Here is a 15,018-nt window from a genome sequence, read left to right on the forward strand (position 1 = left end):
GTATTGTTCTGTTCGCCTAGTAAGACGCAGAGACAAAGTGATGCATTGTTCTCGATTTTTCTTCGAAGGGGCTCTTCTTGCGTCGTTGACAGCCGTGGTAGGATGAAGACATCGAGTTCTAAATGATTTCATATTGGTGGTCAGCAATCGAAGTAGCAAACCGTCCCTTTGTTTCCTGTCTTTGCCCCGAGACCGAAACTCTGGTGTGGTATGTTTAAACCCGGTAAGCGTAGCCTTGATGGCCCACTTGGCGCCTTAATTTGCGGTTTCGCATGGTGCGCACTCAATCCTCCAGCCCCAACCGCAATGTGGCGCTTCACATGTGTGCCAAGATACTAGCTATGGGGCCACCTGGGAGGTTGGAATGGAGATTCAACTCGGAAGAGCCCCTGGTAGAAATTGCTCAGGGGTGGTACACCAGTCGGTTAGCATTGTAATTTGCTCCCAGAGTGTCGTGCAAACGCTGCATGTTAGTCGGGTCGTACCATCGACACGAGTATTTCCTGCTCGGGCAAACAGGCTCCGAGGGCGTTGTCTCATGGCTGTGGGCTGGGCCGTGTTACCGAATCATAACGGGAGAGGCGTGTTGCCAAGGAGAACTGACCGCCATCAGTCTCGCGACGGCGCCCTAATTCAAGCCTTTCGTGAGCCAAGATGACAACTTCGACTTCAACACGGAGCGGATGTCGGCTCTCGTTGGAATGATGCTTGGTTCTTGGTGTCTTATGGTGCAAAGTTAGTTTTGAATTTGTCCTTTTCTCTTTCGTCGACAAAGGAGGGGAAACTACCTATGGTTGTTCATTCCCCAAGACCCTTGAACAAAATAGGAAAATGTCCGACATGCGATGATACCATGTGGCTTGAGGCGACACATGAAGTTACATACACTAAGGGGCTAAACGGCATCTGACCACAAACCAATTTGATATTCAGCCGATGATTGGTGACTTGGCGACTTGGTAGCTTCCAGGTTCAGCTTGGACAGGGTTTGACATATTGAAGTGGAAAAGCTGGGTTCTCTTAGTGTCTGCTTTAGTCCTTGGATATTTCGTATGGAGTACTCCGTACTAATTTGTACATCAATTTGTAGTAGCAATGCACCTATAATGCAGGTATTCCGGGGAACCCAGATACGCCTTTCCCCCGCATCTCCACACCTCCGCGTTTTCCCTTTCTGACTTTTGGGTTTGGCCTTTCCCGTTTGGGCGTTTTGTTGTTTTATTGTTTTAATGTTTTAATGTTTTAATGGTTTGGTATTTTCCTTCTTTGTATCTTTAAAATCCCTCGCCCTTGCTCCTCGTCCCTTCCTTTCTCTTTTCTTTTTTCTTCCATCTTTCATCTTACTCCCTTACGGAACTTCGTCATGGGGTACAAGATAACTAATATCTATGTCATCACCACGGTGGCCGTCATTGGCGGTGCACTATTCGGTTTTGATATCGCTTCCATGTCCGCCATGTAAGACTTCTCATCCCCTGACGAGATCAAGGTGAGAAATGATGTTCACTGACTATCTTTCGCAGCCTCGGCACCCAGCAGTACAAGTGCTTCTTTAACCAAACTGGCACCAACGATGAAGGTCTATGTGGCGGCCCTACCTCGTCCAATCAGGGCGGTATCTCAGCAGCTATGCCTGGTGGTTCCTGGGTTGGTGCTCTAGCTTCTGGTTTTGTGACTGACTATCTGGGTCGCCGTGGGGCCATCCAGTCTGGCTCGGTGATTTGGTGCATCGGTAGCGCCATCGTGTGTTCGTCTTTCGGAATAGCCCAGCTTGTTGTTGGCCGCTTCATCAACGGCGTTTCTGTCGGTATCCTCAGCGCCCAAGTCCCCGTCTACGTCGCCGAGCTAGCCCAGCCCAGTAAGCGTGGCCAGGTCGTGGGAGCACAACAGTGGGCGATTACATGGGGTATCTTGATCATGTTCTACGTCTCATATGGGTGTAGCTTCCTTAAAGGTACCGCTGCCTGGCGCACTCCATGGGGCTTGCAGATGGTTCCCGCCGCCCTGCTCTTTGGCTTTGTCTTCTTATTGCCGGAGAGTCCACGTTGGTTGGCCAAGAAGGATCGTTGGGACGAGGCCCACGAGGTTTTGGCTTCGGTCCATGCCAAAGGGGACCGACATGCGCCCTTCGTGCAGGCTGAGCTACAAGAGATCCGTGATATGGTCGAGTTTGAGCGCAACAACAAGGATGCCTCATACCTCGACCTTTTCAAGGGCCCTATGCTCTACCGAACGCACCTCGGTATGTTCACCCAGATTTGGTCGCAGCTCACTGGTATGAACGTCATGATGCTTTACATTACCTACGTGTTCGGTATGGCCGGGCTCACTGGAAACTCGAACCTTGTTGCATCCTCGATTCAGTACGTTATCAACGTGGTGATGACTGTCCTAGCCTTGCTCTTCATTGATCGTTGGGGCCGTCGTACTCCGCTTTTGGTTGGTTCTACTCTGATGATGGTGTTCATGTTTGCCAATGCTGGTATTATGGCATCGTATGGCAAGCCAGCTCCACCGGGTGGTCTCAACCATACCCCCGAGCAGTCCTGGGATCTCTCTGATGCCCCCAGGGCCGCCAAAGGAGTTATCGCTTGCACTTATCTTTTCGTCGCCAGTTACGCACCAACTTGGGGTCCTGTCAGTTGGATCTACCCACCTGAGCTCTATCCCCTCCGCCTACGTGGCAAGGCTGTCGCGCTTTCCACGTCGTCAAACTGGATCTTCAACTTTGCCCTATCCTACTTTGTCCCTCCCGCTTTTGAAAACATCAAATGGAAGGTTTATGTGGTCTTTGGAGTCTTTTGCTTTGCAATGACTGTTCATGTCTTCTTCGCCTTCCCTGAAACGGCTGGCAAAACCCTAGAGGAGGTCGAAACCATGTTTACCACCCCAGGTCTTACGCCCTGGAAGACCACTGTGCAATACCAGCATGTTCGCAGGCTGGAGCAGGGAGCGATTCAGTCAGACAAGTTAGCCGATCTTCGCGCAGAGGAAGGAACTGTCGAAGCTCCGAAGTCCAGTGAGAAAGAGACCACCGTTTCGCAAGTTGAATAGGTACCCGGCTTCCATAACATGGTACATCTCGTGCCCAAGCCAGTGCTTTGCCATCAAATGCGCCTTTTCCATTACTTATACGAACCCACGCTTTTCCAATAAGATGGGTAGCTTCTTATCTCTCTAGGCTCTTAGGCTATCACCTCCACAGTATTCTAATTATGACTTTACTACTAAATACCAATGGGATCCAAATCCATTTTGCTTTGCCTTGTGTTCAAATTGTAATTTGTATAGACCAAGAAATTCGACCACGAATATTAGCCCGAGTCTCACCAGTAATCAGCCTCCTTTTTCCAACTTTCGGTCGCAAGTGTTGTTAAACCGACAAGATCTCTATCGTCTGCCTCGTAGAATGTAATTAATGAAGGATAAGTGATTGTAATGAGCTAGCTATAGCTTCGTATTCAGGGGTCGACATGACGGATATAAATAACGCCGAGGTCAAAAAGGGACCTTGGGAGGCGATGAGGTCATTCTTAATTTCTGTAGATTGTTCTTTGCACCACGAATGAATTTAATTCACTGTCTTGGGATATTCAAAATCAGATCGGTAATATCAAAGTTACAGTGTCTTCTAAGTTGCATATTCACAATAAATTGATAACGACACGTGACTTGTAAAAAAAAAGATGTGACAAAAAAAGAGCCGAGTTGAGCATGAGCTGGTACCTAGAAGTACCCAGTCCCGCTGTGGACTTTCCATGGTTTATCTCGGCATTTACTAATTGTCATCCAAACCGGGGCAATTCTCGCTAGTCTTGGAGGTTATCTTTGTGTAAGGGCCTGGGAGGGTCCAAATGATGTCGAAACTGTGTGAATGTTAGAGAAGTCGAGCGACACCTATGACACGAGGATTGAAGACTGACCTATTGTCTGGATAATCTGGTGCATCATTGACTCCCAGTGCCTCGGCAATCTCCGTCAATGCATCATGCTCCCAGCAAATCAGTATGTTGGCCAAGCCTTTTCCATCATATCCCTTAACCACATCATTGACACATTCCGGGTCATCCCGACCGCAAGACGTGTCAACAGTGAGGCCAAGATCTTTGGCCAGCGGCTCAACGGTGTCGTAGGGACGGGCACGTTTGCCATCTATCCCGTTCACGTTAGCCTTGGACTAGTCTAGAATACTGCACACCGAAGCCGCACAGGGGCAGGGGGTGATCATACTGCTCTTAGGCGTTTCCGCCATAATGTGAGTGATGTTATACTGGGAATTCTTGCCGAAAACTTCGCGAAGGCATTGTGCACGTTCGAGTCCTTGTGCGTTCAATCCATTTCCTCCATCACTGGGTTTCTCTCCGTGTCGGATGAGGTAGACTGTGGGATCGCGCGCTGCTGCCAAAGAAGCAATGGCCAGTAGGCCGACAGGCAAAAGTCCGAGCATGATATCGGATTGCTTGGGAATGGTAGAAAGAGGGGTGTTTATCTCACAGTAACCATGGGAGTAACAACTTTATATATGAGATAATCTAATCCCACGCTATAATACCAGCACTTGTCCAACCATTTTCGTGATCAACAGCCCATGAAAGGTTCCCGGGTTGCGATTGGCCGATGGTTGGAGCTAGGTCTTATGGGGTAAATGAGCCCGCATGGCCCTAGATTTGAGCCAATACTAGGACAGTCAGAGTAGCATCGAACTAATAGTGCTTCTCTTACTGACTGCAAGTGGAAACTCCTATTTTCTATATTTGGTTCAGCATTCAGCTCAAAAAAAAAATAAGCAACATCATACCACAATGGGCATCGCAATCCGCCCACCCCCGCCTCCCGCCCCCAGTTTCCTTTGAAGTCTGCAAAGCAACATTCCAAACTAAGGAAATGGTTAAATATACATACATCTAGCATATCCGTCGACATCCGGTTTTGGTTTTTGTCGGCTTGAGCACGGGAACAGGGGGGTTTCCAAAGGTTTTGTTTTCTTCCCACTGATTGTACTTTTGGTCCATACGTAGAGTAGAGTACCTTAACTCAAAAAAGGGGTATCAAACACATAAGGTAAAGAGACATAGTAAGTTGTACTAGAAGATTAGATATATGTGCTCTCTTGCTAAACTGATGGCGGGACTTACATGTATAAAAACTTTGTATTTTGGTAGCCAAGAGTAGGTAAATCCGGTAGTGACGCTTGGCAGGTACAACCAATACAGGATTGCCCGGCTGAGCTAAGTTAGCGCACCACCTAAATTGTGGAGAAGCACAATGAGGGATAAGATAACGATAATGATGGCAAAGGCTTACTGTCTCATTGCTAGGTCGTGAAATTTTGAGAATAATTACAAAGATATAGATAGTTGTGTCAAAAGATGATCTGAAAGAAGTTGCATTGTACTCACGGTGGGAAACAGGGAAGAGGAATATTTCGAAATAGGAATCAGCGAAAAAAAGAGTCGACTCAAAAAGGCTACATATGTAGCAGTACTTCCCGGATTTTAGGCCGCGGATGCGAATTCCCTAATCGGGATGACGTCGCTTTATGAAGGTGCTCAGGGTCCTGCTCACTATCTCAAAGCACAGGGGGATTTCTCAGTAACCACCTAACCATTTAATTGGACTTAGCAAGCAATCGAATGATATTGACTTAACTAGTGATGCTCAGACAGCACTCTGGTCGTCCACAGGTGCTTACTTAGTACGCATCGCCCCAGTCTCCACACAGAACGTCCTCCCGTGGACAGTTTGTAATTGAGGGTCTTTTAGTTTCCTTCAAGCTAGCTGATCCAACTTTTATCTTTGGTAAAAAAACGATTGATTCCAACTTGGAAATTAGCACATGGTTTTGCCCTAACGTTACGGCTGTATGATGGAATGGTTTCATTGCGAGAGCTCATGCGCTCATAAGACATCATAATTATATCATAACGGCGAACAAATCATCGCAGGATTCAGTGACGGAGAAATGATATATGACGACCAGCTTGTGATTGTAAGGCATTTAAGTAGAAGGAGTATCCATCAAAGGCAGGCCTTGACTTCGTTAAACGATCACGATCACTCACCTGAAACGATCACCCACATCGACCAATATGCCGACAGAAGAAAGACTCAATGAGATGCGTGGGTACAAGGCGTAAGTATTGCATTCCGGACCATAGATATTCAGGAGCGTATCTAAGGCCTAAGGCTATCGTTTACAGCTCGCTGCACAACCCGAACGTTTCAGCAGATGCAAAGCAGCATTCACAAGCTATGCTTGATGAGCTCGGTGGTGATCAGCCTCGCAAGGAATTACATAAGGCAAGAGGCGATCAAAACAAAGACCCAACGAGGGTCTCAGCTGGGCTTAAAGCGTGAGTATGGCCTTGAGGGAAACTGTTTAACATCTACTGATTGACCTATGTAGCGCACAAAAGAATCCTAACGTGACAGGAGGTGGGAAGCAGAGAGCTGCTGACAAGATGGAGCAGAGAGATGCCCCGGAGGAGTAGACACCTGTGTGGTTACTTGCTATATACTTTTATGAAAGTATATGAGCGCGTCACTTGTTGATATCTCCCAATAGACACATAACTGAACACATAGTATCAGACGCACAACCTACCTTTTCTGTATCTCTCGGTTCAAAGGCTTTCAATAGACAACTGTATTGGTTCATGATCTCGTATGCTAGATATGCCCGAAAACTCCCAATTTACATGCCACAGGGATTACATTTCTGTTTCTCTCATATATCCTCTATGTCGCCGGTTTTTATAGAAGCGATCAAATTCGTTATATCAAGTTATTGATACCATTGATTCCGTCCTCTACATCATCTAGGATAAGCTTTTTGCAGTGAGAGCTCTATCCTGACCTAGGGATATTGTTCCAGAAGATCATTACTATTATCGGACATTATCACCATCTCTACCGTGACTCAAATTCTCGGGTACCCTTAATTCTAACAATTATCTACGACTTCACTTTCACACCACACGACAACAACCTTCACTGCCTACCCCCTAGAGTCGAAAGGGAGACGAAGCTACCTAACACTCTAGAAGTCCTAGAAAAAAGGGTTCATGTAGCCACAGCCCACATAAACAACCAATATGCGTACTTGCCCCAGAGCCCAGAATCCGGGAATTACTGTCGACCGCGTTATATGAGAATATATGACTGGGCTTGTTCTAACGATACTTGACATGTCAAAAGCAGGCCAATGCCCCATTATATATCACGCGATTAAAATAATTACATAAAGACGCATCGTAGCCCATTATAATTGTTTCGTTGCCTTGGTCCCAACAATCTCCCCAGGGCTTTCCTTGATCGGGAAGAGGCTGGTGTTTCGAGACCACTAGGAGGATTTTGCCGTCGAAAACATCTCACAACATCATGGAACATCTTCCCTACATCTGCGTCGTATTTTGCAGATGTTTCAATGAACAAACAGTTCAGTGACTTTGCAAGCATTCGGCCTTCTTCAACTGATACTTCACGCTGGGCTTTTAAGTCATTTTTGGTACCGACCAAAATGACGGGCGAATTCAACGGATGCTGTGAAGGAGACCATTTTATAATCATATTGACCCTCATCTCCTCTTTGATGTCCTTGATGTGATTGTAGTACGCCCGTATATGAGAAAATGACGTTCTTGAAGTAACGCTGTATGCAATAATGAAGGCATCTCCGTCGCTGATATACTGGTCGTGAAGCGCGGCGTATTCTTCTCGCCCTGCAGTGTCCACGATCTCGAGGGCACAATGGCAGCCATCAACAACTATTCCTGTCCGATAGGAGTCATCAAGTGTTGGTTCAAGGCCCTCCTCGGCAAACTGATCCAAACAAAACTAGAAACGCCTTCGGTTAAAATGAGCCTTTGTGCTTTAAGAGAGGAGAGTGACAAACCCGCACAGCTAGCGCTGATTTGCCAATATCACCATCCCCGACCATTACCAGTGTCAATTTGGTCGACCTCTCAGATATGTCCACATATTATACGAACCTGAATAAGTGGAAGGCGGGGAATATGTCACAAAGGACCTAAGCTGTGGTCTCGATTAAGGGGTTTGGGCCCCTTAAAGCACACTGTTTAATGATCAAGCCCTTTTATATCTCATTGCGTGCTAGTACTGTGCCGCAAGCAAGTATACTTTGAAAGTGGTAGACTTTTGCTGTTCGACCTTTGCAGCAAGAAGAGGTCCAACAAGGCCCCTGGTTAGGTTGACTTGACGTTATGACTTGATAATTTGACGCTGACTCGTGAAACCTACGAAATGTGACTATTGACGTCACGTAGGTGCAATATTTGATCTCGGAGCGACGGGCATGTAATTGGGCCTGAACCTCTCAGTGCAAGAGCCAAATAGAAATAAACAGAAGGCTGCGAAATTATCTTTGGCTCGTGGAACAATACTCCTCTGAACAGGCATATAGTGATAGGTTATCAAATGGCTTCCTGCATTGGCCGTTTCCCTTTCCTGCCCTCTGCTTAGGCGGAGGCTTCTAGTGATTGTAAGTTGCTGCGGACCTTTCTAATGATTAAGGCGCAGCTAGGGGTAAGCATTAAAACGGAAAGTGGAGGCCAGCTCGCGCGGGCTGAAATCCGACGCATACACATGATCTTTCTATGATGTCCAATAGAGCTTCGGTCTTGTCACGCTGGGCGACCTGAGGCTGCAATATATACATTTCCCTTCCTGTGTACGGTAAATGAGGTTCACTTCAAAGTTTAGCCGTTACTGCCCCTAATCCATCCGCCGCTCTTCGTAGTGACTTCCAGTACTTGTCCTTTCGCTGAAGAATCTCGAATCCTTGTTCTGCCCATCGATCTTCCCAAGGAGGGAGTGAGTAACCACCCGTTCCCGGTGCTGGGGGCCCAGCCAATTCTGTTAAGAAATCAAAATATTCCTTAAAGTCAGGCTTTATTTCGTGGAACAGGGCAGTATGGCCTTTGTACTGAAGTCTTTGGACCTCCCATAGATCCTGCTCTTGTGGCGTTGGCAAGGACGCCGCATTTCTTCCGGCGAAATATCGGGCAACGGCAACGGCCTGGTATTCATAAGCCCGGAAGCTGATCGCAGCACGAACCTGGCCGACGAGAGCCAAAGATGGATCCCCAATCTTGAAAATGTGCTGGTAAAACCCTGCTACCCGGTTGTTGGGAGTCACGGGGTTCGGCACCAGGAATGGATAGGACAACTTGTACCCAGTGGCGAAGATGATCTTGTCCACGCCCTCCAAAAGGCTGTTGTCGGAAAACACGACGTTTATGCCTTCTTCTGTTGCTTGAATCTCTTTGATTGTTGGCCTAGCGTTGACATTAGGTAGATCCCACGCGGATTGCAGCGCCTCGTTCTTCCCTCTCTGGGATAGCTCGAGAGGACCTTTCACAATGGCATGTAAATCTGCGACAAGATCTGCTGCGGAGACACTGCCTCCAACGACCACCACACGCTTATCCACATAATCATCTGCCCTTCGGAACGCCTTTGAATGCTCAAATATGGTCGGATGGCGCGCAAAGGCAGCACTTAGCCCTTTGACAAATGGAACAAAAGGCACGCTGTAATGCCCCGATGCAACAATCACAGCATCGAATTGCTCTTCCCACCAATAGTCCTTGGGAGTGTTGCCATCCCCGTGGCCGGACTGACGAAGTGCTAAAGTCCATTTCCCGTCCCGCTTTTCAACCTTTTCGACTGTTGTATTGAGCGAGGCAAGATGAAGGTAGTCTTGGAATATATCTTCCAAGTACTTTCTCACCACCCGAAATGGCCGGGTTGGATTGGACTTCCCTAAGTGTCTACTTGACGATGCCGAATTTATCTCGGGAAAGGGAGTGTGCGTGAAAGCCATGACCTTGGCGCCGACATTACTGTCAAGACCATCGTAGATGCCTGTGCGAGACGTTACGTCTTCTGGAGAAGGAGACTTGAGCAGCGGAAGGCGACTTGGGATTTCGAGATCTTGTTCACTGGAGGAGGACTCTTGGGATGGAAACAGATCGGGAATCTCATCGTATTGCCAGATCCCTCCAATGTGACCTCGTCGCTCAAATAGACGTATGTTTTGGAAAGTATTTTCTTCTTGCAAGGCTTTGACGGCAGAAATGCCAGATGGACCAGCACCGATGACAGCAACGCTTTGATATCGGGGCGCCATGACGAGGAATCGTCTCGAGGAGGGTTTTTGAAAGTTAAGAATAAGTTTGAAAACTATCTTTCTGTCTGAGAAATATCATCAATAGGATACGAGCATCTTTTAAATCTCAACTGTATTCTTATCAATTAAGCGGTGGTATACTAAAGTAAGCGATGATGTCAAAATACTCCACCTTGGCGGAATTGCACCTAAGGACGTGATGGGTCAGTATTGCTTGACAACAGCTAGAATGCGACTTTTCATTGGGAATAACCTGCAAGATGTATTTAGGCTGGCATTGACGCAATTTGAGGTTGAGATGGTTATATTTTTGACCCAATTAACATCCGCCATCCTGGTGATATGGGTATCTTTTGGTGCGTAAATATATACATTCAACGTCGGACGAAATTCACACCAAGGCAGATTGGTAAACGACGGCGGGGCTGTATTGCGAATATTCAGGGGAAGCGGCACAGAATTTGAAGACTTCAAGGTGTAAGAGGTACCTCAAGATTCATTTGGCAGCACACTCCCATTCCAATTCACTCGGCTCTTTCCAATAGTTCGAGTCACTCAGTGTAAATCCAATCTTTTGCAACACCTTTGCGCTTCTGCTGTTATCTCTCTCCGTCTCCGCGATGAATCTTTTGACCCCTCTTTCTTCCACAGACCACTGCATAATGGCCTTCGACGCTTCCTGCGTAATTCCTTGCCCCCAGTATTTTGGCGATACACCGTAGCGCAGCTCAATCATTTCGACCCATGATGGTAGCGCAGCATCTCCGGGTTCTCTTGACGGCATCGAAGTTGTTGTGGCATCACGGAGGCCTGCATAGCCCACCCATTCGGAGGAAGCGAGGTGGATATTATTGAGGCCCGCAACCCGTACATAGTCATCGCCTTTGAGTGTGGTGAAATGATCATTTTGTGTGGATTGATTGTCGGACTCTAATGTGGATGGCCCACGCAACCCCACAGCAAAATCACCCAAACCGCGCTTTTGCCAACAACGTTCAATATCACGCGTCTGTATCATCTCACGCGTCTCCTCATCGCTCCATACCCTGGCTGGAAAGTGATGCCCGAAACCCATCTCACAGAAATCCACATTTGCATGTAGCTCGGAATAAAGCGCCCGGTATGAGTTGAAGGAGACTGCTATTGGGGTGGGAACAATAATCAATCGAGGCGTGAGAATCACGAATTGTTCAACAAAGTCTCCATTGTCCGAACCCATTTTGCAGAAGATCAGGCTCCAGAGGCAAATCCAGTAAAATAACAAGGTCTAGACTGTATATTTGTGGGGGAGGAAAGAAAACGAAATGAAATTGTTGATTTTTCTTCGTAGGTCACGTGTGTTCATTTGATACTCCTGGTTGTGTGATTCTCCCCAATGTGTTAATTGCGAGGCTGGTGGATTCCGGATGAAAAAAGAGACCAGGAAAAAGGTCTCTGATCTCCACATTAGTCTCCGCAATTAGACTGAGGAACAGCAAGCTCCAGGGTCCTTTTCCCTAACGAGAACCGACCACTTTTAACCACATCTCTAAGTCCACTCTCGAATCCAGTCGATCTCGGCTATAGTTGGCTGTACAGCGCGACACCACTATGGGTCCTTCCGGGATAGGAGCATCCGGTCTATCTCGGACTGGTGGCAGCTTCGGAAGGTCACCATCTACCTCTACGAAATTCTACGGGGTTTCGGTCTGTCAGTATTATATCTCATATGGTTACCCTATTTGTTCCTTCGTTACTTGTAAAAGTTTGATGTAGGCGGAGTGGTTTTGAAACTCAAACAGTGTCATATGTATCAAATATTGAAACAAAGACAGTATCAACATACATTATACATCATGGGATATTCCAGGGGACTTATAAACCACGATCTCGTATAGGAAATTGTCATATAACTTAAGATACACTTTATATTAGCTGGGTCCATCAGTTATTGTGTCTTTGTACTCAAAATTGGCTTAAAGCCTAGAAGGAATTTTCCGAATAGGGAATGAAGAGAGGGCGCGAGCAGAAACCCATTGGAAGATTCGTCGACAGTGGAGCCTTTAATGATTTCCCTTGATGCGGGAAAGCAAGTGTAGAGGGCATCCCAGCACACGCCAGTATCGTTACCGGTAAGGTTCTTTTCCTTCACTGTAGGAAAGGACTGAGTCGATTGGAGGGCTGCCTGTTTATTTCTCTTTGCAACGGGAGATGACTCGGTTGACCGGGGTGCTAGCTGTTTTTTAGCCATTTAGTCTCATATTCCATATTATATGATAGTGAAAATACCTTGCTTTTAAATTTGCTGAATGAAATAGTATAATGTGTACCCTCCGAGGTCTATAGGAACCTCTTCTTGGGGGTGGCCTCTTTCTTCCCATTTGTTTAAAGCGAGGTACCCAGACAACACAACGTGAATCATCCCGTCTGAAACAGACATCTATAAACCGATTAGAACGACCAACGGGTGTACTTGCTCGGCCACTGATTGTTTGTGCGTCCTCTTGCCGACGGGAAATTGGGGAAGAAACAGGATGTGATTTAGTACCTAGCGCCTTCACTAAATCGCGATATATAGATTAGTCAAGTCTTTATTAGGAATTTAGTTAAATTAACCTTGTATACTTACTTGGTAGAAGGAGCGCAGTCCGTATTTGATCGTATACTCTGTATACACCTTCGTCTGTTGTCGACTGATCTGAAAGAATACCCCGGGCGATTTTCCCCCGCCCAGCTTGGGGGAGCCATACGAGCAACGCATGAAGTGTCGGCACAAGAAATCGATCGGTACGACCTTGGTATAGAACGTGTTTATCTAGGCATGCCTTTGCCTGGGAGTTGAGGGTGTCCCAATGTTCGTTAGCACGGCCAACGCTGGCAGGGGCGCTAGTGCCCGAAAGTGAATCAATGTGGGGGCGAGGTACGATGTGGGGCCGACGACGGGCCAGCGTCGAAGGCTTCAGGCTCAGGAGCTATGTTCTTGCGTTTACGCATTGTCACCATATTGGAGTGATGAGTGGATTAGATGGTCGAATGAGATCGGAGAGTGAATCATTGACTTTTGGAGATGGGCAAAGTTGAGGAAAGACCGTCAAGCTTGCGAAATAAGCTTTCTTGGTCACTAACATCTGATTAGGTACCTTATTACTTGCCCGCAGGGTTGTTTTCACCATCAAGAATATTCGGGTGCGTTTGCAGCCTCTTGACGTCTCTTTGGTTAATCTTTTTGGATGTCTTTTTGGATGTCTTTTTTAATAGATATTTTGCTTGTCTTCTTCAGTTTCATAGATAGACAGCAGAAGCAGGCGAAAAAAGGCTTCATTTGTGAAATGGACTTTTTCTGTGTATAACAGTTGATAAGAATCGATTGAATTAAGCCCTTTCCATTTATGATACGTGCAGGAGGTCATTTGTTATTACCGTCCCAGGGGTCCTAGTAGAGTGCGGTTCTCTTCACTCACCCACGTCGCACTTTTCCATTGTTACTGTTTGAAATGTCCCGGTGGCTCTTCTTCGCCTACCTACATCGCGTATTTTCTTTCCTGTGCTATCAAAGCTAGGACTAATATGGATGCTTCACCTATATGACACCATCTCCATTTACTCAAAGCTCGGTACTAACCTTGAACTTAGTCGGGACAACGGGTCAAATGCCTTTTATTTAGGGAGCCCATGAACCTCCAAGCTGTGGCACCGGGCACCCTCAAACAACCATCTGGCAATTGAGCTCAACATTTAAAAAGGCTCAATTATACGGTGGCCAAAACGGGCGTCGCTCTCAAAGCCCACACGCTTATTATCCTAAACGAGAAGGACCAAAGCGCGAGCTAATGGTTCGTAATAATTGAACTTTCACACCGAATAACGTATTTCACAAGCTAGTGGCCACCACAAGCTAGTGGCCACCCCCACCCAACTTACTAATTTCAATTGCATTTATCTCAACCAAAACTCCATTAAATTAAATATAGTAAAATCATCTAGCTAGCTAGGCATCTATTAATCTTATGTCCTATTCCTCCACAACCACTACACTCTGGTAGGGCCCGCGTACGTGGTTGTAAAGCCGGCGAAGGGCTTCTTCGTAGAGGGGAGGGGGGTGCTTTAATTGCTTCTACCGGCTTAGCAATCAATTGAGAAGCTTCTTACACTGAGAGGCCTTCTTCTGTAAGTATCTGCCTCCGAAATCTAGTACGCTTTTGCTTCTGCTTCTCGTTGGCGGCGCGTAATTCCTTGTTTTCTTTAGCGAGTAAGATAGTACCTTGTATTGTAAGATAGAAGCCTTTTATAAGCTGGTTTAATATACGATCTAATAGGCTAGGCGGGCTTCGAGATCTTATACGAAGTAAAGCTTTAATTGATAAAGCTTAATAATGTAGATCTTTCTCTATAACTAGACCTGGTAGTGACCCGCGGGTGACCCTCACAACCCTCGAACCGCCCCGCTACTAGGGCGGTTCGAGGGTCTAACCTTCTAACCCTAAGGGTCGTCTACCTAGAGGTTGGACCCTCGGAGGGTTACCCGCGGGTGACCCTAAGGGTTGTTAAACGAGATAAATAGGCAAATCTTATGATATATATAATTTATATAGATTTGCCCTATATTTTTGAGTATCCTGATTATATATCCGAAGTTCTTTAATATTAATTTTTAGTGATATATTATTATAAAAACTTATATTATATTCTTAAATCTAGTTCCTATCTACTAGACTACTATATATCTATTAAGCCTTTTTAAAACCTTCCGAACTCTTCTAGATAATTAAAAGAGAGGAATTTCGCCCTCTTTATTTATACTATCTTTAGTACTAGATTATATCTTATTACCTTTACTTAGTAAACTACTTCTTTATCTCCTCCTAAGTATAATATTAGGTAATAGTTAT

The 15,018-nt window shown here is 46.3% G+C and overlaps 5 protein-coding genes across 5 annotated transcripts; 2 read left to right on the forward strand and 3 right to left on the reverse strand.

Moving 5' to 3' along the window:
• Window positions 1–1,363: 1,363 nt before the first annotated feature.
• On the forward strand, window positions 1,364–3,054 carry PEX2_063620 (sugar porter family MFS transporter; the record flags this gene model as incomplete). The annotated part of the gene is made up of 2 exons (XM_016743633.1): window positions 1,364–1,458; window positions 1,524–3,054. 2 exons carry the CDS (start codon window positions 1,364–1,366, stop codon window positions 3,052–3,054), a joined length of 1,626 nt encoding a protein of 541 aa, XP_016593875.1.
• A 724-nt stretch (window positions 3,055–3,778) lies between these two features.
• On the reverse strand, window positions 3,779–4,447 carry PEX2_063630 (uncharacterized protein; the record flags this gene model as incomplete). Its single annotated transcript, XM_016743634.1, has 3 exons — window positions 3,779–3,866; window positions 3,924–4,152; window positions 4,231–4,447. The coding sequence occupies 3 exons, from the start codon at window positions 4,445–4,447 to the stop codon at window positions 3,779–3,781; spliced, it is 534 nt and encodes a 177-aa protein (XP_016593876.1).
• A 1,642-nt stretch (window positions 4,448–6,089) lies between these two features.
• PEX2_063640 (Con-6 family protein) lies at window positions 6,090–6,491 on the forward strand (the record flags this gene model as incomplete). The annotated part of the gene is made up of 3 exons (XM_016743635.1): window positions 6,090–6,133; window positions 6,201–6,353; window positions 6,407–6,491. 3 exons carry the CDS (start codon window positions 6,090–6,092, stop codon window positions 6,489–6,491), a joined length of 282 nt encoding a protein of 93 aa, XP_016593877.1.
• Window positions 6,492–8,710: 2,219 nt separating this feature from the next.
• PEX2_063650 (Flavin monooxygenase FMO) lies at window positions 8,711–10,150 on the reverse strand (the record flags this gene model as incomplete). Its single annotated transcript, XM_016743636.1, has 1 exon — window positions 8,711–10,150. One exon carries the CDS (start codon window positions 10,148–10,150, stop codon window positions 8,711–8,713), a length of 1,440 nt encoding a protein of 479 aa, XP_016593878.1.
• Window positions 10,151–10,646: 496 nt separating this feature from the next.
• Window positions 10,647–11,369, reverse strand: PEX2_063660 (GNAT family N-acetyltransferase; the record flags this gene model as incomplete). Its single annotated transcript, XM_016743637.1, has 1 exon — window positions 10,647–11,369. The coding sequence occupies one exon, from the start codon at window positions 11,367–11,369 to the stop codon at window positions 10,647–10,649; it is 723 nt and encodes a 240-aa protein (XP_016593879.1).
• Window positions 11,370–15,018: the final 3,649 nt, after the last annotated feature.

This window comes from Penicillium expansum (assembly GCF_000769745.1).
Source record: "Penicillium expansum strain MD-8 chromosome Unknown contig203, whole genome shotgun sequence".
Classification (NCBI taxonomy): Eukaryota; Fungi; Ascomycota; class Eurotiomycetes; order Eurotiales; family Aspergillaceae; genus Penicillium; species Penicillium expansum.